The sequence below is a fragment of the Zosterops lateralis genome (genome assembly GCF_965231275.1).
Source record: "Zosterops lateralis genome assembly, chromosome: 2".
Classification (NCBI taxonomy): Eukaryota; Metazoa; Chordata; class Aves; order Passeriformes; family Zosteropidae; genus Zosterops; species Zosterops lateralis.
The window spans coordinates 102,492,608-102,518,416 of record NC_139763.1 but is presented as its reverse complement, the minus strand read 5'-3'; the positions used below and the strand labels follow the sequence as shown (position 1 = coordinate 102,518,416).

Genomic DNA, 25,809 nt, shown 5'->3' with positions numbered 1-25,809 from the left:
TTTGGAGGTTTCCTTTCCCTGCAGTGCCACCCACACCTGGCTGTGACCTGGCATCCAGTGACCTGTGGCGCACAATCTGTCCCTGCAAACACACCCCACAGCTGCACAGCTCCCCCAGCTCTTCCTACAAGCAGGAACTGGCTTGGCATCAGTTCTGTTGGATCCTGATGAACTTGTGCTCAAAGTTCTCTACTTGAACCCTAAAAACAAGCCAAGGCAACCACCACCACAACAATGGATGTTTATTAGAGGAACAGCAGACCCATCAAAGGTCCCAAGTGCAGAGGTTGGGACCTGGTGCCACAAAAGGAAGCAGGTGAACACAATGCCTGCCATAAAGATCCAATGCTGCAGTTTAACTGGAAAATTGCAATAAGGCTTTTCCCATAAAAGTGCAAAGCTGATCAAGCTATGCGTGCCTTTATTTTCAGAGATTATAGAAAATTCTGCCTTCCAGAAGTAAGGTTTTAACACCCATTCCCCACTGTCCCCCAACTGGCTGTTCCCAGATTGCCTTGAAGGAAAGGCAGGGGCAAGCAGGGATGCAGCTGCCATGGAAAACAGGGAAACCCACTTACCTACAGCAGAGGTGAAATGTCCTTTCTGGCCTGCCCTCAGACTCAGATTTCACATGGACAATCTCGCACACAGAATTGGTCTCTGCATCTGAAGGGAAAACCAAGCAGAACGTTGTGTCTACCTTCACATGTAACTCCAAAGCCTTTTCTCCCTGCCCAGTGAAGGCCACAGCTTTCCAGCCTGGCAGATCCCAGCTGAGGGAACATTACCTGCACTGGCCAGGGCCCGCACCTGCAGCGCCTCCAGAGGGATCATGTGGCGGAACCGGAACGGATCCCAGTCCTCATAAATTGAGGCTCTGTGTGATCCTCCCTGGAAGAATTTCAAACACTGTCAGGAAATGAGACACCCTGGGGCAGGCAGACAGTGCTGAGCTCTGTGCTGAAGGCTCCCAGTTACAGACCTGCTGCAATCCTGGTTTTCCCACCCCAGCACCTCCCTGAGGAGCCCCTCTGTGGAGACCTTGCTGAAATCCGGACTTGAGCAGCCCTAGAGCCCATTGACTCTTAACAATGCCCTCCAAAGTCACCCAGCCCTGGGGGCACACACACTCAGGAATACATTGGAGTTTTGCTTTTCACTCTGAAGTCACTCTGTGCAATGGAGAAAGTTGCCTTTCCCCATGAGACACCTCAAATCCCTCTCTGGTTTATGCCATGGGTAGGGATCACTGGTTTCCCTATTTCACTACAGACTGTGCCCCTGTTGGAGCACTGTCAAGCTCAGCTTTAACTTGGAATCCCAAACTCCAGTGGGATCCCTGAGCCACTCTTGATGCAGCTGAGAGCAGCCAGCACTTGTTTGGTGGCACACAGCAACCAGGGCACTGTGTGAGGTGACAGACATTAATCAGCTCTCAGACACTCACACACACTGACCAAAGAATCTAAGCCAAGAGACACACTCGCAGTAACATCTTCATCCAGGACAATCCACTCCACTGCAGGGAATGGATGTGGCAAGCATGGCAACAAAGGATAAAGGAATGCCTGCTGTGCCCACCCAGCCCCTCAGACACCAAGGACCACACATGCCAGAGCACACTGAGCTCCATGGCTCTGTGGAAAGCAAAACTCCATCACAGCCCCAGAAACGTCCACAGCATCCCCCAAACACTCTCTGCACACTTACGAGTTTCTTCTTCTGTTTGGAACCATCCTTGTACACAAGGACCACGGCAGTTTTGAACACTGGAGGAGAAAGTCAGAGACAAAAGCTATTGGAGTCATACAATCACAGAATTCTGGGACAGCTGGGGTTGGAAGGGACCTCTGGCGATCACCCAGTCCAACCCCCCTACCAAGGCAGGATCACCTGGAGCAAGTGACACAGGAATCTGGGATTTTGGGATGTCTCCAGAGATGGAGACTCCACAGCCTCCCTGGGCAGCTGTTCCAGGGCTCTGCCTCCTCCGTGGACAGAAGTTCTTCCTCAAGTTGAGGTGGAACTTGTTGTGCTTCAGTTCATGGCCACAGCTCCTCATCCTGTCACTGGCAGAGCCTGGCACCATTCTCTGACAGCCCTTAGGGATATTTGTGTGGATTGATGGGATATTTATCTGTGTGGGTTGATGAAATATTTGTGTGGGTTGACGGGGTATTTGTGGGGGTTGATGGATCCCCTCTCAGCCTTCCATTCCCCACACTGACCAGGGCCAGCTCCCACAGCCTCTCCTCAAGAGAGTCCATAAGGCCTGGAATGGGTCTCCTCTATTCCCAAGCACACAAACCTTTCACTGGAGGCAGGATAACTACCAGAGAGCAGAACTGAGCATTGCAGCAGAGAGACAAGCCCATGTTTGAGTCCCAGCCAACCCTGGGGAAGGCCATGCTCAGTTACTCTCAATATCTGCTCAGGCACAATGTTAAGCATTCAATATATGCTTTAAGGCGTGTGAAATAAAAGTCCTGGGATACAAACCAAATGCTGCCAGCTCAGGTTCCTTCTTCCACTTGCCCAGGGAAGCAGGAGGGTTCAGCCAGATCACTGTGTTATGCAAGAGCAAGTCCCCCATGGAAAGGTCGGCCACCTGCCAACACCAATAACCAAGGCTTTGAACCAGCTCAAGGAGTCTGAGGTGAGTTTTCAGCTCAAGAAAACTTGCATGAAGTCTAGTCCTGAACAAAACTCCCCCCAGCAAACTCCTGGAGTATTTCATCAGCTGACTGCAAACAGGTGCATGTAAACCCTTAATTAATGAGCATAAATTAGGTTAAGTTAAACTTGAGAATCCAGCTCTTGGAAGTTTCAGGGACAAAACCAGATGTTTTCTTTGCCTTTTGTTCCCCTTTGTCCATCTTTCTCCCTACCAGTTTCTTTGTATTTTTTTTGGAATATTTAAGCATATATGCAGTTTGGGGTAAAATTCAGAGATTGCATCAGGTGTAGTGGTCAAAGCACCCTCACAGCATCCCACAGCTGCTGTGGCTCTTGACTTTGCCCAAAGGCTCCTCTGTGAACTCCACACTGCTGGGAACAGACTAAGAAAGGAGTTCCCAACTGCTGGGAGATGCAGCAACCAGACCTTTGTCCTAATGGTCTCCCAGAGTGACAAACTGAGGGCCATCCCCAGTTCAGAGAGATGTTACCCCATCCTTCCACCCTCCCCACAGTGAAATCTCAGTTCAGTTCAGGTCTTGAACTGAGCTGGGATTTATCTATTTGCACCAGGATCTACTTCAGTGACACAGCAGGAAAGGTAAATACTGGCACCATAATAACAGCCCTTTCCTCTCTCAGTCTGATTTTTACCTCTTTTTTCTCCCCTGTTTGTTCTGCTATGAGTTGGTCAAACACTGCTCCATATTCTTCATGGATTTTCTGCATTTCATTAATGTGGCTGGCGACTTTGTTCATTGTTTTAATGGCCACTGGAAGAGAGACAGAGGATGAGGAAAAGGGGATTTTAACCCTCAGAGAGGAAGGGAGGGGAGGAGGTTCAAGAGCAGAGGTGAACCAGAGACAAGCAGGGTTAAGTCCTTACCATCAAGGTGATAATGTTCCTCACTGTCCACGTCAGTGAGAGCAAAGAGCTCCTTGAGCAGGAGGGGGTATTTGAGTATCCTCTGGATGGGTTTGATAAGGTAAGACTCCAGGGTGGAGGAGTGCTGCCGCCGCGGGTTCTGGGCATCCAGGAATGCCTTGAAAGCAGTGTCTGTCTTGGCTGCAAGGGTCAAAGGAAGCCAGGGGATCAATGAAAAATCATCCCTGCTGCCCTGAGAAAGCAACTTTTCCAGGTTTAAATTGGTTTATCCGGAGACATTTTGTAAGGAGGTGCAGATTTATTGGGCCTGCAGAATTAGATTTCCACCCTCCAGGATTTGAGTCACTGACACTCTCCCTGGATATGCTATTTAGGATTTCACAGCAGGCATCCACCTCCAGTACGGGCAATTTTTAATTTCACTATCCATGATCGAATTTCCTGAGTGGGAAGGGTCCTTCAAGGATCCTCCGGCCCAACTCCTGGGCCTGCACAGACCTCCAACAATCCCACCCTGCACAGACACCCCAACAATCCCACTCTGGGCACCCCTGGCAGCACTGTCCAAAGGCTCCTGGAGCTCTGGGGCCATGCCCGTTCCCTGGGGAGGCTGGGCAGTGCCAGCACTCTCTGGGGGAAGAACCTTTTCCTAAATCTCTCCCCTGGCCCAGCTCCAGCCCTTCCCTGGATGCTGTCCCTGTCCCAGGGAGCAGAGATTGGAGCTGCCTCTTGGGAAGAGCTGCAGACAGCAGTAAGTACTTCTGGCCTGGCAACTATTTTAGAGCAGCACAAACTGTTTTAATCATCTGTTCCCTCTAAGCAAAGTCTCGAATTGGACATTTGTGAGAAGTCACTTCTTCTAAGCTGTGGTGCACCCCCAATACTGGCAAGTCTGGTTCTTGTTACCTCATTAAACCTTAAAATGCCACACTGAGTCACCACAACCATCCGGAGCTGGAGAGAAGCAGGAGCAGTAAACTGAAGCTAATGCACCAGATTTTGGGAGCACAGGCAGACTGGACACCTGATTGCTATCATCTTTTCTACCTGACTGCTATGAATTTATAGAATTGCCATTTTCTCTGTTGCTCCCTCCACTGGAGCATAAGGAGGGAAGGAAGGAGGAGGTAGTATTTATAGACATACAAATTATTCAGTGCAGGAGCAATTCCACACAATTGCTTTTATTGGAGTCATGTCCCCTGCCGGGGTTGGAGGTTTTTTGCAGGCAGTCACCTGATTTCCATAAAGCAACTCAAGTTTCAAGTGCAAAAGCCACCTGCACCTCAGCTGAGGACAACAAGTGACACCTGAAATACACTCCCAGGCTTTTGAAGACATTTACTTCTGGAATAGGATTTTAAGTTCAGTTTATGCCATAATTCAAGCGCAACACTTTCTCATTTATAAATACAGTCAGCAGTGGAAAGAAAAGCAAAATAACCACATCTACCTAGTCTACAGCTTTAACATTAGGGTCCAATAGAGCAATGCCAAAAGAAAGCATGGATGTGACTAGCAACAAATCATTTATTTATGTATTCCACAGACCTGCCAAGTATTCTTTGCAGCACAGGGAATAAAAGTTTACAAGCCGAAAGGAAAAAAAGGAAAAGTACGCAGAAAAAACATACAAAAATAAACTCCAAACTAACCAAGAAACAAAAAACTTCAAAATTTCTGACTGTCAGACATCCAGATGTTTGAAAAACAAGAGTTCCTCCCTCACTGGCACTGCTGCTACAACTGGAACCATTTGTTTGTTTAATGTCTCAGCCAAAAAGGAATTGCATGAAGCACTGGTAACTCCAGGAGATTTACACTTCCACAGGGAAAAATATCCCTGGGAGAAAAGCTGGCCCAAGAGCCAGACCACAGGGCTTTTATCTCCAGTTCAGCAAGCCAAGCCCTGCTGGGAATTCTGACATGGAAACTTCTCAGGCAAATTGGAATGCAGGCAAGAGGAAGGAGAGAAGGCTAAAATATTTTGCCAGCTCCCATAAAACATTCTCTCAGGCTGATCCTCTCCTAGTGGCTGCCAGTGCTCCACCACATTGGCTGGGGCTTCCATGGGATTGCCACCAGCAAGGATTGCTGGCACAAACTCCAGGAGGATGCAGAAGTCACTACAGAGCCAGCACTCCTGGTTCCAGAGCCCACAGTGAGCCATCAGCACAGAGCACAGAGCCACGATGTGATTCCATTCAGGAAATCTTCCCACGTGACTGAAAACAAAACAAACTAAGCAAGGGAGAATAAATGAAGTGTGAGGAGAGTAAAAATTGCCCAGCAGGGTGAGCCAGCTGCTGTAATGAGCTGCTCAGGGGTCACCAAGGGCTGGTCCCCCAACATCCATGGCACAGAGCCTCTCCAGACTTAACTCCCTACTCCAAAGGCTCCTGGAGAGCAGCCAGGCACCTGTGTGCCCCCATTCCTGCCCTGAGAGGTTTGGGGTACAGTGACCACAACCAGCATGTGGCTGTAACAGCTCTGGAACGGGCTCTTACCTTTGACCAGGACTTTGGGGACTTTTGTGTGGCTGGCACAGAAGGCACTGTACAGCTTGAACCTGTCAGCGTAGTACAGGAAGGATCCACCCAGGGAGAACAACACTTTCTGCAATTCAAAGAGAAAAAAGAATCAGTAAAAAGTTACATTTAGTTACTTTTTGCCTTCAGCCAGGTCATATGGAGCTTCCACCCAGCTACTGGGTGACAGGACAATGCAGTTTTAGTGTGTTTGCACACAGGACATCACTGCTGGAGTGAGCCCAGCAGGCACCAGGATGAGCAGAGGGATGGAGCAGCTCTGCTGGGAGGAAAGGCTGGCAGAGCTGGGACTGTTCAGCCTGGAAAAGAGAAGCTTTGGGGTGAGCTCAGTGAGGCCTGAAGGGAGCCTGCAAGGAAGATGGAGAGAGACTATTTACAAGGGGCTGGAGTGACAGGACAAGGGGGAATGTCTCCAAACTAAAAGAAGAGTAGGTTTAGATGGGATATTAGAAATGAATTCTGCCCTGTGAGCGTGAGGAGGCCCTGGGACAGGGTGCCCAGAGAAGCTGTGGCTGCCCCTGGATCCCTGGAGGTGTCCAAGGCCAGGCTGGAGAGGACTTGGAGGAGCCTGGGGTAGTGGAAAGAGTGGAACTGGGGAATCCTGCAGGTTCCTTCCACCCAAACCGTTCTGTGACTCCCTGATTCATCCACCACAACACAGGCCCAGCCCTGGTGTGTGGATTCAGCCTCTGCAAACAGCATCAGCAGCCCAGTCCCATGCTGGAGGCAGCACTAACTTCACAGGGACTGGGCTCCCAGTTCCAGAGCTGCACTCAAAAGCCTCAGTGACCTCAGCACTGGCCAGAGGCCACAGAGAGGACTGGATGTGTCTGACCCTGAATGGATCAGGGCACTGAGGAGCTGCAGGCAACACTCATCCCTCACAAACACACTAAGGAAATGAGGTGGTGCTCAGGGTCAACCACAATCCCAAAATGTCCTGGGAACCAGACAGCACCTGCTGAAGGGCTCAGACCTCACGTGGGCAGCTTGGGGACAGCGAGTGGGAGAGGGGGAAGCAAAGTGCAGAACTGAAACCACAGAGCCCCGCATTTCACAGCCAGCAGCTTCCACACGGGCCCAGGGGCAGAACTGAAAGGGAGCTTGGTGCAGCTTTTCTGGGAAGAGCTGGAAGCAGCAGCACTCAGGAGATGGGAATTTTCTCTGGAAGGACCCTTCACTGACACTCCTTTCTTACAGCTCAGAGCACACAGGGGCCAGAGGAACTATTATTATTATTACTACTACTATTATTACTCATCCTGTCCTTTAGCAAGGTGAGTGGTGCTCAGTGCCAGAGTAGAATTCAGGAAAAACATTCTGTCATCTCCTTGCCATGCCTCCATTACCAGTACCACTGCACTGGACACAAAATTAAATTTGTTCCCACATTTCCCTGGGTTTTAAATGAAGCTCACAAAGCTGCAGGTTACATTTCTACCTGTGAAGATACACACCTGCTGAAAGGCAGAACCATGGACTGAAAGTGGAAACAAAATTCCATGTATTGTTCTGATCTGTAGCCCCAGAGGGCTTCTGAACATGAGACTTGTCAGGACGAAGATTTTATGTAACTTTCCATTTCTAGCATTTCCTGACAGCTCAAGGCAAGAAATCTGGCAGAAGGGCAAGAATAGAACCAAAAAGCACATGGTTTCTAGTGCTCTATATGGCTAAATGTAGCATAAACTACAATTGCAGCAGGAGAATTTTTCAGCAGCACCAGCACCAGTTGAAAATTCATCTTAAATGGAAGCAGATGCAGGTTTTTACACGAACAGTGTAAAATACAATGGAGAGTGTTAAAGGTCTCCTCAAAATTTAAACAATGAGACAATGCAAATAATGTGTTTCTCATATATGAAAGTAAACAATTATTACCTTAAATTGCTCAACCTTTTCAAGCTTTTCCAGGTCTGGAACCAGCCTTACTCCATCTTCCAGAGTTTTCAAGAACTCTACCTGGAATGCTACCATTTCAGTCAGATTCCCAAAGAGAACATCCAGCTAATAAAAGGAGAAAAAAAGCAGAATGATGAAAATATCACTTTGAGGATAAAATTGTGTTTTCTAGAACTGCAGCAATTCTCAGTCCAGTTGTATAATCCATGTGAGTCAGGAAAAAACAAGCTGCAGACATTATTGAGCAGCACCTCGATGTTCTACTTAATCCATTATTTGAAAGGACTGGAATTCAGTGAAATTAATTTCAGACAAACAAGCCCAGCTGGGTGGGCAGAGTGGAGGGGCAAGCAGAAGCCCCCTGGCCAAAAGACAAGCAAAAGTCAACATACCTCATCTGGTGTGAGGAAGGTTTCTTTTTGTAGAGGCTTCAGGTATCTCTCCATCAGACAATTTAAGTCCTAAAAATTCAAAAAAAGGTTCCCATGTTGGTCCCTCAGCCTGCCTCTGGATATTTACAGTAAATATCCATAATAATCTGAGAATTTTTCAAAAAATGCTTGATTTTTAAGAACTTTAATTAAAAAATTCTCCAAAGATAATCTGAGAACTTTTTCTTTTCACACACAACATGAAATAGCCGGATCTCACATGATTTCAGACAGGAAAAGGAAACATTTACACATTTCTAGCTATACAATCAACACCAGATCTCAGCAAGCAGTATCTGCACACCAGCTAAGCCATCTGAGAACGAGAACAGCCATTTTGAAAATGCCTTCTTTCAGTGGGTTAACTTGTATTTTAGGCCCAGACTGCAGAACTGAGTGCAAGTTCACCAGCAGAGAGGGACATGAAGCAGCATAGGAGAAACCAAGAGAGCGGAGCAGGAGAGGTGATGCTGGTGACGCCCTCACCTTGACGTAGGTGCGCTCGGTCTCCAGGAGCTCACAGATGACTTTCCTCAGCTTGTCAGCGTCCGTGAGCTGCCTCATGGTGCTCAGCTGGGGCCCTGCACAGTCCTGGGGGGGAGCACTGCAGTCAGAGGGGTTCATTTCATGCAGGCTGCGACAGAAAGCTGCGACCTGCTCTGTGCTCTTGGGAGAGAAGGGAGAGGAAAGAGCAGTGGTAATATTGGAAGTCAAAGCCAGAGGAAGCAGGGGGCTGAGGAGGGGTTGCAGCTGAGAAGTTGCAGCTTGGGGACTTTTCAACAGGCAGCACAAGTGTCTATCCTGTCTCTCTGTGACTGGGGATAAAAGGAAAAAAAAAAAAAAAAAAGAGTTGCAGAACTCTAATTAATTGAAGTGCTGTTCTACTTCATTCCTGGTTTCAGACATGTGAATTTTAATTAAAACAAGCTCGTCCAGCACTTAAGATTGACACACTCACAGAGAGGCCCGAGAATTGGGAACCAAAAATGCCTGTGCAAACAAAACACAGAGCCCAGCCCCCTGCCAGTTCCCCAGGCGGGACTGCAGCAGTGCTGTGCACAGCGCTACAGAAACCATTCACAATGGGCTTTGGGGAAGCAAACCTGCCCAGCTCAAGGCCCTGCAGGCTCCAAGCACAAGCCCTTTGGGAAAGCAGCTGTATCCCCAAGCTGTGTCTGGAAATGTGCCTGGCAGGGTGAACTTCTTCCCCATAAGTGCCGCTTCCCAGGGCTGCTCCATCTCGCTGCTTGCTTTAATATTTAACCAGCTCCCTATATAAAAAAACAGTTATCCTCACTTCACCCCCTTGTGTTATATCATTTCCTCACATCTTTCATTACCCTGAAGAGTTTGGAGCAGGAATAGTCTGTGGTGTCAGTGACGACAGCCCCAGGCTTCCAGGATTATCGAGGCAGCCGTGGGCTGTCTCCATCCCTCCCAGAGACCTGGAGGGAAAGGAGCTGCTCCAGTGACCACACCTGACAATCCTGCCACAGGATCTCAATCCAGGTTCAGGGATTTCCACAGCACTGCCTCTACAGCCCCTCAGTCCAGGAATTTCTCCATGGAAAGGGTGGCCAGGCACTGCCCAGGGCGGTCTGGAGTGCCCATCCAGTGCCCATCCCTGGAGGTGTCCAAGGAATTCCTAGATGTGGCACTCAGTGCTTTGGGCTGGGGGCAAGGTGGGGATTTGGCACAGCTTGGACTCCATGGTCTCAGAGGTGTTCTCCAACATGGGTACCTCTGTAAATCTATGAAACAACTGACCAAAAATCACCCTGTTCAACCAGAGAAATGCAAAGAGAAGCAAAAGAGTGAGAAAGAAAAGAAAAGAAAAGAAAAAAAAAAAAAAAAAAAAAAAAAAAAAAAAAAAAAAAAAAAAAAGAGAGAGAGAGAAAATAAAGCCCATTCCCACCTTGCAGTTTGGAGACAAAGCTCTGCCCCTGGAACACCACTTCATTCCTACCCACTGGTAGTTGTGATCTCTGTGTTTTTAAAGCTATGCAGTCTGCTCACACAGAGCTATTTCCTCTCCATGCACCATGTCCATGTTAGGACAACAAAGGATTTCCACCCCCTTTCTTTAAAGGTCTCTTAGGGCTGCAAATGCTCCCCTGAGGTCCCACTGACAGCACATGAGCAAAGATGCTCATTACACAAAGGATCATTCTCTTCAGGATACAGGTGTAAGCCAGGAGCTCATTGTAACTGGCTGTCTGTACAAAAATGCCTTTTGGACACACTTCATTACAGGGAAAATATTCACCTTCCATTTCTGAGGTTTAACTCAGATGTGGAAGAACGGAAAAATATTGCAAGTTGAGGGCAGGAGGAAGCAGTGAGTTGGACCAGTCCATCTCCAATTCAGTCTGCTCCTGGCATGTTCATTGAGGTTTGGGATTCATTAGTCTTAATTATTCAATAATTCGTTATTTCTCAGCAAAGTTCTACCTATACTCACTGTGTTTTTAAGTCAAAAGCATGTCCAAACCTTTAGATTAGATCTGCATGAGATTTCAGCAGGTATGACCTTGATCCCAACAGCCCCAAATCCACCAAGGGCAGTGGGTGAAAGCCTGGATCCAGCTCAGGTTACAACACCTTCCCAGGTCCCCTGCTCTGCTGGGAAGGCCCAGAGAACTGAAACTCAGACACAATTATCCCAGGAGAGGCATGGTTTTACTCAGCAATGGTTGGCTTTGTCAGCACTACTTGAGGCAGATGTGTCCAGTGGTGTTTTGCTTTAAGATCCAAATGTACAAATAAACCCAGTTCTAATGCCTAAAGCGCAATCTGGAATCACACCCCAAAATAAACCAAGTGTTTTAAGCAGTTCCTGCCTGCCACCCCGCAGATCCTCCCATCCTGAGCATGCTCCTGCAGGGAAAGATGGGTCACCCAGAAAGAGAGAGCGAGAATCTGCTCTGGGCGTGAAACACCAGCTCAGCACTGAGGTTGAAATAACTCACAGAGGCATGTGGTGTGCCCCAGCAGGAGCAGCTACACCCATATGGCAGGAAGGAAGTGTGGAGGACTTCCCAAAGCCTTATCTCCACTCGGGCACACTCATAAACTGCTCCAGGGCTGCAGCCATGGCCAGGCTGTCTTCCCACTGCCCTGCCCCACATGCCTGGGACACAGTCCCAGCACAGTCATGGTCACAGAGCCGTTCTCATGCTTGTCCACAGGACAGCTGTGCTGTGTGACCACACCTGAGTGGGAAAGTGTCCCAAGGTGTCTCTCAAGGCTCAGGGCTCCTGGCCACCACAGAGCCCTGGTCAGTGACTAGGACTCACTGAACTTTGTATTCTTAGCCAAGGGATATGAGGCATTGGCTTCATAATTATTATTAAATATGATCCTTCAGACATAAACCACTGACCAAGTCTGCACTAGAGCAGGTCCAGCTGCACCTAAACCCCTCTGAATTTAGCAATTCATTGGGTCCTTTCTGACCCTCATCCCTCAGTGGGAGGTTGCAGTAAACAACCAAGTGAACCTCACCATCAAGCCTTGTTAAACCACCATCATATTGACCAGCAAACTCGGTTACCTTATCAGTCCATATCAATAAAAACATTGCTGTTTCTCTCCTAGAACTGAAATGCATGACTCCACCTGCAACAACTGCTGTGTTTCATCCCCAAGCACAATCTTGTCTACCTGGTATTCCCTTTAAAAACCCCATTTCCAGACACAGAGCAGACACACATTGCACACAGGGGGCTTCAGGCACAGCTATTTTGGTGAAAGCTCTCAAGCAGATTTCAGGAAAACCTCTCTGTCTCCATTTTCCCAGAGAAAGTGGATAGAGTAGGGAAACAGATCCTTTTATCTCCCTGCACCAGCTCTGCCAACAGTGACAATGACAGCACTAAACCAGGATTTCTCTAGGAGAATTACGGCACGGCAGGACACTTGAGGCACAATCCCACAGGCAATCCCTTCAAGCGACTGAAAACGAGACTGAGGGCTGCCACAACTGGAACGTGGAGTTCACCAACATTAACCCCTCCTCGGGAAGGGGCTCAGCCGAGGAGCCCAGCTCACACCCTTCCCATGGAGGAGCATAAAGGACATTGACAACCACGGGGCTGCTGCCCACAGCGGGGAGCTTTGGCTGTTCAAAGCCATTTCCTCCAGTGCAAAGACATGCAGGTGCCTGGGCATGGGGCAGCTCGCCCCTGGCCCGCACAGCGCACTCTGGGCAGCACCACTCCCGGCAGAGCGCCCGCCCAAACAAAGCCAGGCTCACTGCATCCTTCCAGCACCGCAACAAAGAGCCTCCGGAGGGCACACACCGCCCGGCTCAGCCGGAGCTCGGAACCTGCCCATTACCCAGCACATAATCCCCTGAGTGCCGACTCCCGAGCCGGGTCTGCTCACCAGGTACAGCATTCGGAACAGGGAGTCGCCATCCCTGCCCGCGCTCTCGCTCCGCAGCTTTCGGTTCCCCCTCCAGAGCGCCGACATCGCCGGGGAGCCTGCGGGGCGGTCACCGGGCGGGCAGCGCGGCCCCGGGGCTGCACATCCCGGGGCTCCGGGCGGCTCCCCGCCCCTCCCAGGGAACCTGGGCTATCCCTCTGCTCCTCCCAGGCACCTCAAACTGCTCCCCTTGCTCCTCCCAGGCACCTCAAACTGCTCCCCCTGCTCCTCCCAGGCACCCCGGGCGGCTCCCCCCGGGTGTGAGCGGGGCAGGGCACGGGCAGTGCCCACCTCCCTGCCGCACACCTCCTCTCCCTGTCTGCTCACCGGAGCTGCGGGATCCTGAGCCAGGCGAGGCCGGAGCCGGCGCTGCTGTGGGAGGCAGCTCGGGAATGCAGCGGAGCTCGGGCAGCCGGGGAATATCGGGAATATTCGGTGCGCGCTGCCTGTGGCCGAGCAGAGCCCGGGAATACCAAACAGCGCAAGGGATACGGCGCGGAATGAAAGGAACTTAAAAGAGCCGGTTCTGCCGCTGGGAAACCGACCCCGCAAATCCCCCTTTTAATCCTTTCACGTCTCCTGCAACACACTGAAGGTTTGGAGACTTATGCTGGTCTCGAGTAATGCTGCAGAGAGCAGCCGACCTACTTTTCTTGGAAAAAAATCCCTCGGAGTGGCACAGGCGTGCACACCAGAGCCCATCGAGCCCGCTCCCCCAGGCACCGCTGCTGGCAGGTAATTGGCCTTGACTGCCACAGGCACACGTCTGCAATTAGGAACAGGGAGAAACCGGCGCCCTGCAGTAATGTGAACTGCTGACACTTCTTACAGCACATCCCCAATTAAATTCCAAGGACCGCGGCAGGAAAAGAAAATACACAAAGACAGATTTTGAGACTCAGTACGGCACCTACTTTAGCGTTTGGCAGCCTGCAACATCAGGAACCCATATACTCAGTTTTCTGGGTGCCCCCTGGGAACCTAAATATTGGAAAGGCCAAAATAACCAGGTCACCACAGGGGCAGGTAACCATTGAAGAAATTACTCTGGTGTGAAACGTTTCTGATGTTCTACTGGCCAGAGGTTAACAGAGGGACATGCCCCCCATTCCACAAACATCCTGAAATTCAGTGCTAGATGAAAACAAGCCTGGAAAGGTGGCAGAGAGCAGGTTTTCCTTTCCCCCACTCTTCTCCCTCCCAGCTCTCTCCTCCCCTTGGTTCCTACATGAAATGGGGACAGAAAGGAAGACAGAACCCACCCCCCCCCCCCCCCCCCCCCGAACAAAAAACCTTGTAGAAAACCTCAGGCCAGGGCCAGTTGCATGGCTTAAGGAAAAGGGCTGCACCTGGAAAGCGCTTTGCTCACCACCCTTCACACAGATGTCATCCCAAGAGATAAGAGGGTGAAATCAGATAGGGAGTGAGTCCAGAGAACAGCAGCCATCCCACACCACTGACACCTCAGCCCACCTTGGAGGAGGGTTTCCAGTATTTTACCACAACAGCCACAGACACACCTCATCTTCCCTTATTCTGTGTAATGGAATCATTACTTTGACAACAGCGAAGGAGAGGAAAGCTCTGCATTATCAGGCCTTTAGGATACACAGAAGACAAGCTGCTCAGGAAAGGGAGGAATCCTCAGAGCTCCTGCTGCACCTCCAAATCCTTCAGCACCACCACAGCTTGGAGGCTTCTGCAGATTAAGAAGCAAAAGCAGCACTCCTGAGGAAACACACACCCACACATGCTGGGCTGGGGGAAGGGACAGAGGAGGAGGAAGGACACATCCCAGTGCCTCCCGTGTCACACAGCTCCTGCCACCTGCCTGGCAAAGGTGGAAGGGACCAAGACCAGCTTTTGGTGGGATTTCCCCATCTTACCTTACCCAAAGCCTGTGCTACGAGAGCAGACGAACGCAGGCTGCGAGACCTCACTCCTCTCCTCTTGCCATGAATCATTAATGCTGCCCTGGGATCTCTTTGCTGCCTGGAGAGCCAGGGAGCTTCCTGGGGAGGCTGGGAGCTGTCCCTGTCTGCAGTCTCCCTGGGCATGGATGGAGCCCTGCCCCAGGATCGCCACAAGACACCCCAGAGGCTGTTTTGGCATCTCCAGCCCCTAACGCTGCCTCCGTGCTGGAAGGAGGGGAGCTCTGCATGTAGCTGGAGAGCTCTGGTGCTGGGAAAATGGGAACATTCCCCTGCTGACCAGCGGTGAATGGATGGGAGTGCTCCTGCCCTGCTGTAGCCTAAAGGGCAGAAAAATAAGGGAAGTCTCCCCTGAGCTCCACCATGCACAGCTGGGAGCTGAGGATAGGATAAAGAGGATGGATGGGATAAAGGGGAACCTGGGAGGAGGGCAGAGCCTTCCCCTTGCCCTGACAGAAATAACTAACCCCTGTGAAACAGCCCTGAGGACACCACCTTAATCTGCCGTGCCATAATCCCAGGAGCAGGGAAAGGTGTGGGAGGGCATGGACATGAAAACACCTTTGTTTTTCTCCTCACAGCCTCTGAGTCCCCCTGGGAAAACACACATTGCAAGAATCCTTCCTTCCTGTGCACATCAGCTTTCCCAAGCACACAGAAAAGCCAAGGGATTAGGAAAACCCTCAGCTGAGCTTTTTTTTCTTTCCCACTATCATATACTAGAATTTTCTACAGGCATTGCAGGATAACTTGGGAGTTTCTACAGTCAGCAAGGAAGGCACTGAGTACAGAGCAGAGACAGCAGCATCCCTGAGATGGCCAAACTGAGTAGGTTAGATATATTCCATAGGTACTTGTGTCTTTTATTTGTGGGAGAACATTTCAAGCAATTTGAAACAGGAAAAAAAAAAAAAGCCTCACTTGTCTTCACCCCACATAAATACAGAGACATATTTCTGTATCCCAAAAGGAAACACTTGGTGATGTCAACATTTCACTGCCAGACAGGCAGAAGCTCCTCCCGTTGCAAACCAGGGCTCCTTAGGCTCGAGAGTTACTCCTCCAGGATGGAATATTAAGCATTAAAGCTGCTAACACCCATTTCTCAGTTTGACTAAATCTGCTGAGCTGCAGAGCTAATCGGGTAATCCTTACGCCTTCTGCAGGCAATTACAGCTCTGAGCATCCACCAGACAAGGGGCAAAACCCCCCAGCCTGGGGCACAGCTCGGGAAAAGAAAGCCCTGGAAAAGCCATGGAGAGCGCTGATTCCCCAGCAGCCACATGCTGTGCTTGCTGCTCTGCCACAGCCTCCTTTGACAGAACAGGCGCTGCTCAGAGCATATGAAAATCCCACATATTTACAGTCAGAAATCCCAAAATATCAACAAACACCTCCACTTACTAAAGAAGAAATCTACAGTTAAAAATCCCGAGGTATCAACGAACATCTCCACTTAATAAAGGAGAAGTTTACAGGTAAAAATTCCAAACTATCAACAAACACGTCCAAGTACTAAAGAAGAAATCTACAGTTAAAAATCCCAAACTATCAACAAACATCTCCACTTACCAAAGAAGAAATTTACAGGTAAAAACCTTTTAGTATCAACAAACATCTCTACTTACTAAAGAAATTTACAGTTAACAATCCCAATGTATCAACAAACACGTCCACTGACTGAAGAGGAAATTATTTGTACTTACAAGAAAAAGTTCCTCAATAAAACCTGGAAACAAACTGTGTGAGTAATCACCCTCCCTGCGAGCATTTCATGTTTGCCCGTATCTGACTTCCACTGTCTGGCTATCAAGGACAGAACTCCAGGCCAGAGTGACACAAGGGATCAGGAAACAAGAGGCCAAGGTCTTTTCCTTCCTTTCTCTGCAGCAGAGCAGCAAGGGACCAGCCCAGAGCTCAGTGCAACACAGCTTGGTTAAAACAGTAAAGAAAACACCGACAAACTGACATCTTATTCTCATTAGATCGTTAACTGTGAAGAAAAATAGCTGTAAACTCTCAGCATCCACCTGTATCATAAATACCTAAAAGCAATCAAGATAATCTTGCTGGATCTTGCCTCAGAAGGCACCAATCATCACCCACTGTCACCACCAACCACTGTCCCTTAATCCACCGCAATTGGCATCTCATTTGCACAAGCTCTTAGCTATACCTGGAGAGTTTTGCTTCAGTTTGAGGCAGATTGGCCAGGATTAGTTTGCAATCAGAAACCTGCATGTGAACGATGCTATTGCTTTAAGGAAATACAGTTTAACTCTAGTTTAATCGAGAAAGAGTAAGAAATCCTAAAAATCCACGTGGTTTAGTGGAGCTGCTCTGGGGATGGAGGTGATAAACCAGCCTATTTACAAACTGTGTAGGGAACATCACAAGGTACCGAAGATGAGAACCCGCCCTGGGAAAAAAAGGCACAAATCCTGCTGGAGAGGCAGCGGGTGACCAAAGCTCACCCGTGTGGCTTGTTCCATCCAGGATCATCCATAAACACAAAGCAAACCCAGGAAAGGAGCTCCAGTCTGGCTGCCCTCCTTATCAGGTGCACATTGAACCTCCTCACCTTGCTCATCTTCTCAGCCTCGTCTGACGACTCCAGGTCCTGCGCCTCCGCCTCCTCCGGGGCGGCCTCAGCAGAGCTGTCGGGGTCACTGCACAGGGAGAGCCCTGCAGGGAGACACACGGCGTGAGAGCACGGCCAGGATTCCCCAAAACCCACAGACCCTGCTGCAGCTCCCACGGAACACAAGCATGCTCCAATACGAGGCTGTGCCAGAGGCACCCAACGACCTCCGAGGAGGGTTTGCAGCACGGGCTTAAGGAAAGGTGTAAAAACAAACAGGTTACAGAGCAGGCATCACTGCACTGGCAAGGGCACATTCAGAGATAAGGCTGAAATGTCACATTGAAATTCTGACATCCAGCATTCACTGCCTGGCTGGTGAGCAGGGCCAAGGACCTTTCCACCCCGATGGTTTCATGTGGAAACTGTGCTGGTGCTGGCCAGCCAGCCTGGCTCACATGGGACATGGGGATTCAGCTGCTGTTCCTTCAAACTTTTAGACCCCATTATTAAAAATAATTTGCATGACTCTGCAAAATTTCCCAGTTTGTCATGTCCAGAGATAACGTGGAAAAGCCAGAATTCAGAAATCTGAAAATAACTTCAGAACATACTCTGCACAGTGGGATGGAGTCAAGGTGGACACTGATGAAATGGAAAAAACATAAAAGGTAGCTCAGAACTCAGGCCCATCTTCTGAAAAGAGAATTTACCTTGGAAAGAGATGTGCCTGAAGGGGCTGTTTGGCAACATAGAATCTATTTGAAGAAGTGTTTTTTCTGTAAGAAGTTCGGTTTTCTGAGCCTTGCCCAGATTTTATCAAATCTCACTAACAGCTTTCTACTCTCCCTATTAATGTATGAAAAAGAATTCTCAAGGTGTTCATTTAAAAAAACAGAGCAAAGAAGTGCCATGTGCCACTGTTTGTCTGGGGCAGGCTGTGTTTTTCCACCGAAATTCATTTCCCCACTCAAGCTGTGTGAAATGCACCTTGCAGCTGTTTCTCACCCCAAACCAAAGGTAATGATATTTGTTCCTATTACTTCTAAGCCACCCCTTTTTCTTTTCCTGCATGTCAAAGGCCCATTTAACCCGTTTCCTGCACTTTTAGCCAGCAGACAGGAACCTTTCACTGGAGCAGACACACTGCACGTGTGCTCAGGCTGTTCCTGATGTCTTTGGCCAGCAGGGACCTGAGCAGGTTTATGTGCTGCTGGTTAAAAAGCTGCACGTTCTTGTCCGTTAATACCTCCCATTCCTGTCCCACTTCTGTCAGGATCATTCCATCACCTGCTTTCTGCCCTGGGAGTCCTGATTTAGCTCTGCAGGAGAACGTGCTGCTTTCCTGCTTCCTGCCCACTGCCATTTGCTGCCTTCACGGGACATTAAGGAATGAGAAAGGGAAATCCAAGAAAAGCAGCAGGAAAAGGGGGTCAAATCCCTGACCCCACCACAGAGGGAGGTCACAGGAGCCTCCGGGCTGCCCCAGCAGTGTCATGTCTGTGACAGTGTGACCAAAGCCCATGAAATAACTCCCACTTGTGGATACAACCAGCACAATAGAAGGAAGTCTTCCATCACTGGAGCAAAGGTGCTGGGGCTTCAAGGCCTGGAGAATCATGGAAAGCTTCGACACCACCCCAGCACTTGGCAAGAATTTTCCATGGCTGCTGCTTCTAGTTTGCAGGGGTGGTGTAACTCAAGGTTTTAATGAGACATCCACAACCTGTGGTACCTCTCCTAAAGCCTCCTTGCTGCCAGGCCATGTATTTATTTATTACTATTTATATTTTTCTTTCAGTGCTGTGGAAATAAATATCCTGAGCCAAGCTCTGCCAGCTGCAGCACAAATTGTGCACCCTGCTAACACAAAATACAAACCAGGAATCCTGCACTCGAGTGCTTAAGCTTCAAAACACACCAGTATCACCTGTCTGGGCAGTTTAACTGCAGCTTCTAATCCAAATGCTGCCAGGGAATGGCCCCGGTATGACAACAGAACACCTCACTGTCATTAAATGCACCATTTTTGACAGGAGTTGTTAGGGAATGGTGTCCCAGATGAAATTCTTATTTAAGATGACATTTCGCTGATAAATCTGCAGTAAAACAGGTGACTGTGTACTTTTTTCTTCCTTGCAGAAGGATTCGGGTTAGCTCCGAAACACTGAACAATTAAACTCCCTGGGACGCCGGGAATGAGGGATGTATTTCCGTGGGAAAATTGGGAAAAGCAGCCTTGCTTCCTGCGGCCGCCAGAGGGCGAGGCAGCACCGCAGCAATTTGGAGAATTCGGGATGAAAAATGAATCCTTATCCCAAACCCCTCCAGTGGCTGCTGCAGGAAGTGCCCCGGAATTGTTACATCAAGCACGGAATGAGAACGGTGCTACAGGAGATCTGAAATCAGCCGTCAGCATCGTGAAAATAACCCTGAGGAAATTACGGTGGCCTCATCTGCTCCTGAAATCCAAATTACTCAGCCCAAGGGAGCCTGAGATGGACAAGGATAGAATAAAAAATAGTGGCTGTTTTTAGAGGGCACTAGAAGCTTGTTTCAGTTTTACAGCATAAATTTAGCTTGTGTGTTAATAACTCCAGCCTCTGGCTGCTCTCTGAGTGACAAAATAATAAATTCCCTCAAACACCCACGTGCTCTCTGCCTAGGAGACTGGTACTCCCATTCCAAGCAGGGGGGCACTTCCTTTTTCAGTCTTTATCCATTCTGCATGGTGATTTATGTGCTCCTCATTATTCTCCGTGCTAAAATCTCCAAAGTACAGGGGCAGGCACAGCCTAAACCTCACAGACTGTGCCCCACACCACAAGGAGTGAATTGTGGGGAGACCACAAACAAACCTGGGTACTGCTCCCATTCCCAGATCCCCTCCCAGTAGCAGAATACCTTCCTGATGATGTGGGGCAGATCCAAGGCTGTGTTCCCAGCTTTCAGCTCTCATTCCCTGAACCAAGGGGAGCAGAATGAGCAGGCAGAACTCCTCCTGGGGAGGGGAGACAGACCCCACTGATCCCTTTAGGCAATAAGGAAAACCTGCTGTGGGGCCCCAGACAGAACCAGAGCTAATCCTCCTCAGCCCGATTTCTGCAGGCTGTGTTAGCAGGAGAGAACCCAGAGTCAGGAAGAGCAATAAGAGATGAAAGGAACAGAACTCGTGACTCTGCAAAGGCAGGGAAGTTCCACAGGGAGAGCATCCATCGTGCCCAGGATGGCAGCTCTCACATCAGTCACAGACAGAAAACCCAAGGTCACTTCCAAAATAACCTGTTAAGCAAACACAGTGAAGTAACCACAGCCACAGAGCTGATTTGCAGCTCCAGCTCCAAGCTCAGCATGTGCAAGGGAGTTCCAGATGATGAAAGAGCTGTGAGAGACTGTGATTTAACAGGAGCTCTGGCAGACACTCCAGGGAGGTCAGCTCCCAGAAACACAGCTCTGCTTTGCTCCTCTAGATCTCCCAGTGAGCACCAAGGCACCAGGAAAGCTTCCTTAAACAAAAAAAATCTAACATGTATCTTTCATATTCTGAAAATAAACAATATCATTTGTCTCATATGAAAAATTAAATCTACCATTTGCTGCCTTGACAGCTGATGAAGAATTTCTAGGGAAGAAGATGGGGACACCAGCATGATCCTACAAGCAGATGCTGGATTCCTGGAGAAAGGATGTGCCCACAGGTGCTGTGTGCCCCCTGGCACTGTGACCCTGCTGAGAGGGGGCTGCAGTGCCTCAGGCCACACACAGGATCTGTGTCCTAGAAATAAAGCATTCAGCAGAAATCACGGAGCTGATCTGCCTGGCCAGCAAACTGCCTGCAATCAGCAAGGACACAAATAAATAGGTCAGTGGGTATTTCATACTTGACTGCTCTCTGCAAGGAGCTGTGGAACCAAGAACAAAAATCTAAGATAACACCACAATATCCCAAATCCAAGCACAGAGCCCTTTTTAAAATGTCACGTGGATCCCACTTCAGGTAACAGATCTCTGACAAAACACAGGAGCAGGAAAAGAAAGGCTTCGATAAAACACTGTTCTACAAACACCGAGGGAAATGGGTGGAGAAGATCATCAGTCACATTCTTGGTGCAGAGACTTGATTTCACTCCCACCTCGGGCTAAGCCATCCCCAATTATTTCGTGTGGCACCTGCAGGGACAGCTGCACTCCTGCTGGCTGAAGAAATATCTTCCTCCTTTTGGGCGGGGGGGGGGGGGGGGGGGGGGGGGGGAGGGGGAAGAGAGACAGATCCCAGCCCAGCATTCCCTGTGTTCAGAAGGAATGTGAGTGTTGGGAGAGCTGCAGGTTCAGTGTGAATACCGAAATCCCAGCTCCCAGGGCAGACACTCATCTCAGGGAAAAGCTGAGCAACTGACATCCAGCACTCAGGGTTCCAATGACAAATCACAGGCAAAGACAAGAGCCTTGTGCAAAGCTGGTGTTGAGTATGGCGGCATCTTGTGGCCAACTATGAAAATGTACAAGATTTTCCTACCTCAATTTTCCAGCACAAAAGCCTAACTAGGAAAACTTCCATGAAAAATTAAAAGGGGACGGTTTCCTGAAAAGGTTGTATTTTAACTGTCTGTGTAGGTTTAGTCCACATCTTACACGAGGTTGCTTTTAGCAGTCCCCTCAGAGAGATTTACAATAAGCTGCGTGGAAGCTTTTCTTGCTCTTTTTTTTTTCCACTTGCTATGAATATCACATTCCCTAAAGCCAGTCTCAGCTCAGAACAGTTTTGATTACCCAGAAGCTACTTCATTCTGGCAATTCCACTGTATTTTAAATGATTGTAAAAAACTGAAGAGGTACGACCAGTGTCCTGTTCTGCTGTCAAATCTAGAGAAGCACCTAGAAATTCAGGAAGCCAAACTTGTGGCAAACAATTCCCAGTTGCTGTAGATTAATCTTCTGCCAGCTGGGTTCTCTGACCAGGGCAGTGTAGTGGGCAGGAATGTCCCTGCCCATGGCAGTGTGCTCTGGGATCACCTGGATATGTCAGGCTGTAATGTCAATCCCTATCTTCAGGTGGTTTAAGAATCCCTGTGAGTTATTCACACATCTCATCCAAGACACAAGGCCCCTGTGCTCCTGGCTGACCCCAGACAGGGTTAATCACAGAGCCACAGAATCTCTTGAGCTGGAAGGGACATACAGGATCATCCAGTCCAGCCCCTGTCCTGGCACAGACACCCCAACAATTCCACCCTTGGGCACTCCTGGGAGTGGTATCCAAACCGTCCTGGAGCTCTGGAAACCTCGGGGCTGTGCCCATTCCCTGGGGAGCCTGGGCAGTGCCAGCACCTTCTAATATCCAACAGAAACCTCCCTGGCACAGCTCCAGCCCTTCCCTGTCACTGTCAAAGAGCAGAGATCAGAGCTGCCTCTCTGGAGGAAGCTGCAGACCTCAATGAGATTCTCCTCAGTCTCCCCCAGCTGAACATTCCAAGTGTCCTGAGCTACTCCTTGTATGGCCCCTCCAGACTCTTCACCATCCTCATGTCCCTCCTTTGGACACTCTCCAACAGCTTGAGATATTTTTAATGTAGTGGTGCCCCAGACTGCACACAGAATGCTGTAACTCTTCCTCCCTGTGCCACACGTAGATCCTGTGGGCAAATCCAGAGGAAAAAGCACCTCCTGAGCTGCCCAGAAGGGAGCAAATGGTTCTGTGACTGTCTGTGGGTACAGCCTGAGGATGTGAGATGCCTTTGGTGGTGACACAGGTGTCACAGCCATCCTTGAGGGGCACCCCTGTGACACCCACAGGACTCTGTGCCCAGTTCAGGCTGTGATTCCCGTCCCTCCCAGCATGAATGTGCACACTGGAGTGATCTCTGTCCTGAGCCCGTACCTTGGCTGCCCCCAGCAAAAGCCAGGGCACCATCCCCAGGCTCTGGGGGGTTCTCTGGGCGCCGTGGGGGCGGCTGGCTCAGCCTCTGGCCCTCCTCCTCCTCAGGGTATGTGCGCACGGTGAGGGACAGTGAGGGCTGCACCAGGGCGTCCTTCAGCAGCGCCGAGTCCAGCTCCTCTGCAGCTCTCTGGTTGATCTCCACCACTTCATCCCCGGCTTTCAGGCCTGTGACACAGAGAACAGGTCAGACTTGCATGGCCAAGTGCTCCCCACACACATCAAGGAGCTCTGACAGGTTTCTGTGTCTAGACATGATCATTAATGACTGCAAACAACTGAGATCTGATGGACTTTGTGAGATCTGCTGTCTGGCTGCTCCTCCAGTGCCACTCGAAGAGCAGAGTGCCCAGGAAGTCCCTCACCACATGCCAGCAACAATTCATCCTTTTTCCTCATGGCACAGCCTCTGTGCCTACTGCACCCTACACAACCCAGGCCTCCCCTGTCACCCTTCCCAAATGCCACGGCAGCACAGGGATCTTCAAAAGGCAGATCTGAGCCCTTGCTGAGATTATCATGGCTTTTTTGCAGCCTGATTCCAGGAGTTATTTATAGCAGCAGTGCCCCAGGGAGCAGGGGATGTGCAGGGAAGCAGCTGACTCCTGCTCCCTGGGATGCTGAGGGACAGCCCTGTGAGGTGACACGGGAACCCTGACCTTCCCCATGGCCAGCCAGCCCTCCCTGAGCTGCAGAGGGCTTTAATCCCAAAGAATCCCTGGGGCCAAGCAGGCAGCAGCGCTCCAGGAAACAGCAGTGCCAAGAGCCCTGGCTGCTGGACCATCCCCAGCTCCATCCTTGCATTTCCACGGATGAGAGCTGGAATTTACAGCAGCCAAAGAATGGGGTGACCATCCCTGCCGTGTAAAAGGGGACTCTGAGAGCCTGGATGAATCCTCCAGGAGACTGAGCACTGACCCACATTCCAGGAAGAAACGTGGAAGGGAGGATGCTAAAGAGCTTCCTTAGGAAAATGGAGATCTTCCTAAATGCACATAATTGTGCCCAGAAACTCCAGTGTGGTGTGCAGTTTCAGGGAGAATAAAATGAACTAGATAGAGTAGCTACAAAGTAAATGGACTGTAAAATCACATCTGAAAGAAGGACAAAACAAGGGAAGTCAAGCATTTTGCATTATTTAATTTATTCTACTTAGTAATTCTGTGGCATTATAGTAGCACACTAATAGGCCTGCAACCATAAACATTGGATCTGAGGCTTCATTTACTCTTTGTAGTCTTTGTTTTGGAGCGTTTGGGATAAGGCATCATGTCTATCTCAGTGCAGCCAAGGAGTTCCCATTCCAATAAGGAATGCCTGCCTTGCTAAGGCAGACCAACAGAAGAAACAAAAGGATAAATCATAAAAATTAGCAGGAGAAAATGAAAGGCTTCTAATTGGAGGAAAGATTGAAAATGAAAGGCAGTATCCCATCTGATGGAGTGCAGTCAAATGCAAACAATGCATGTAAATAATGGGAGGCACAGAGAGTTTTCCTCCCCTTCTGCTGTACCTCAGGGAATCTTGTCCCAATATCCTGCTGGCTGCTGTTCATATAGAAGTGCCCTTTCGGGTCAGTCCTGAGCAGCTACAAATCCGAGTTTTCCCTGCCTGTCCTTGCACTGCAGCCCCACAGGAGGCACTCTGTGCTCACACATCCATTCAAACCGTTCCTCCAGCAGTAACTAAAAGCAAATCAGGGAAGCCCTGATGAAACAAAACCCCACCTATCCTCACCTAACTCGGTTCTGCTCCACACAGGAACCTACAGAGATTCATTGCCCTGTAGCAGCCTGGCAGGGAGCCCCCCAGGCTCTGCTCAGGGCTTTCAGCAGGATATCCACCCTGTTAACCAGGAATGCTGTGGGGCTGAGGGACAGGAAAGAGCAAGACAGTTTTTCCATGTTTAATGCACACCTACATGGGGTTCTGAAGCTGGGGTACAACTCCAGGCTGTCCCCCATTCCTCGACCACTGTTTCTTCCTGTTTGTGCCTCCACTGTGCCCCTTTGGCCACCCATTCCCAACCACACTCACCAGCTCCACCAGCCCGGGGTCACAGAAACTCCAGGGCAGTTTCCCATCAGCTGGACTGCCTCAGCAGAGTGCCAGAGTCAGCACCAGGCAAGGGATGCAGCAGCCTGGGGGAGCAGCCTTGGGAACAGCTTTTGGCAAGGGTCAGCTGCTGAATAAGCTCTGCAAGGCCACATAAGCCCTCGTCAAGAGAATTCTGAAGGTGTTTTTGAGGACTCTGCATACACCAATGGGTTATGAAGAGATGAGAATCCTCCCGCCCCTCATGGTCCCCACGTTCTGGTTCAAAATGTGGGTTTCAGCTGCCCAGCTCCTGAGCAGCCTGTCTGTGCAGCAGGGGAGGCAGTGAATGGGAAATGCAGGAGCATGGTTGGCCTCAGCTTGGCCAAGCTGCATTAAACCAGACCCTGCTCTGCCTTGGGACAAGCTGGCAGCCTGGGTATCCCTGCTGGCCTCTGC

The 25,809-nt window shown here is 49.7% G+C and overlaps 1 protein-coding gene across 5 annotated transcripts in view; it reads right to left on the bottom strand.

Moving 5' to 3' along the window:
* Positions 1 to 25,809, bottom strand: part of TIAM1 (TIAM Rac1 associated GEF 1) — a 122,565-nt gene that overhangs the window by 4,367 nt on the left and 92,389 nt on the right. The window contains exons 15-26 of one of the 5 annotated variants that reach the window (XM_083855101.1): positions 23,260 to 23,484; positions 17,382 to 17,485; positions 8,931 to 9,110; positions 8,406 to 8,474; positions 7,993 to 8,118; positions 6,070 to 6,178; positions 3,563 to 3,742; positions 3,331 to 3,449; positions 2,500 to 2,608; positions 1,711 to 1,769; positions 789 to 891; positions 579 to 666 (exon numbers count right to left, since the gene is read on the bottom strand). In XM_083855101.1, coding sequence (XP_083711227.1) covers positions 579 to 666; positions 789 to 891; positions 1,711 to 1,769; positions 2,500 to 2,608; positions 3,331 to 3,449; positions 3,563 to 3,742; positions 6,070 to 6,178; positions 7,993 to 8,118; positions 8,406 to 8,474; positions 8,931 to 9,110; positions 17,382 to 17,485; positions 23,260 to 23,484 — 1,471 coding nt within the window. Of the gene's footprint in view, positions 1 to 578; positions 667 to 788; positions 892 to 1,710; positions 1,770 to 2,499; positions 2,609 to 3,330; positions 3,450 to 3,562; positions 3,743 to 6,069; positions 6,179 to 7,992; positions 8,119 to 8,405; positions 8,475 to 8,930; positions 9,111 to 12,830; positions 12,917 to 13,196; positions 13,227 to 16,506; positions 16,605 to 17,381; positions 17,486 to 23,259; positions 23,485 to 25,809 lie in introns of those variants that run through there. The other 4 variants (XM_083855103.1, XM_083855104.1, XM_083855102.1 and 1 more) reach the window with 4 other exon arrangements.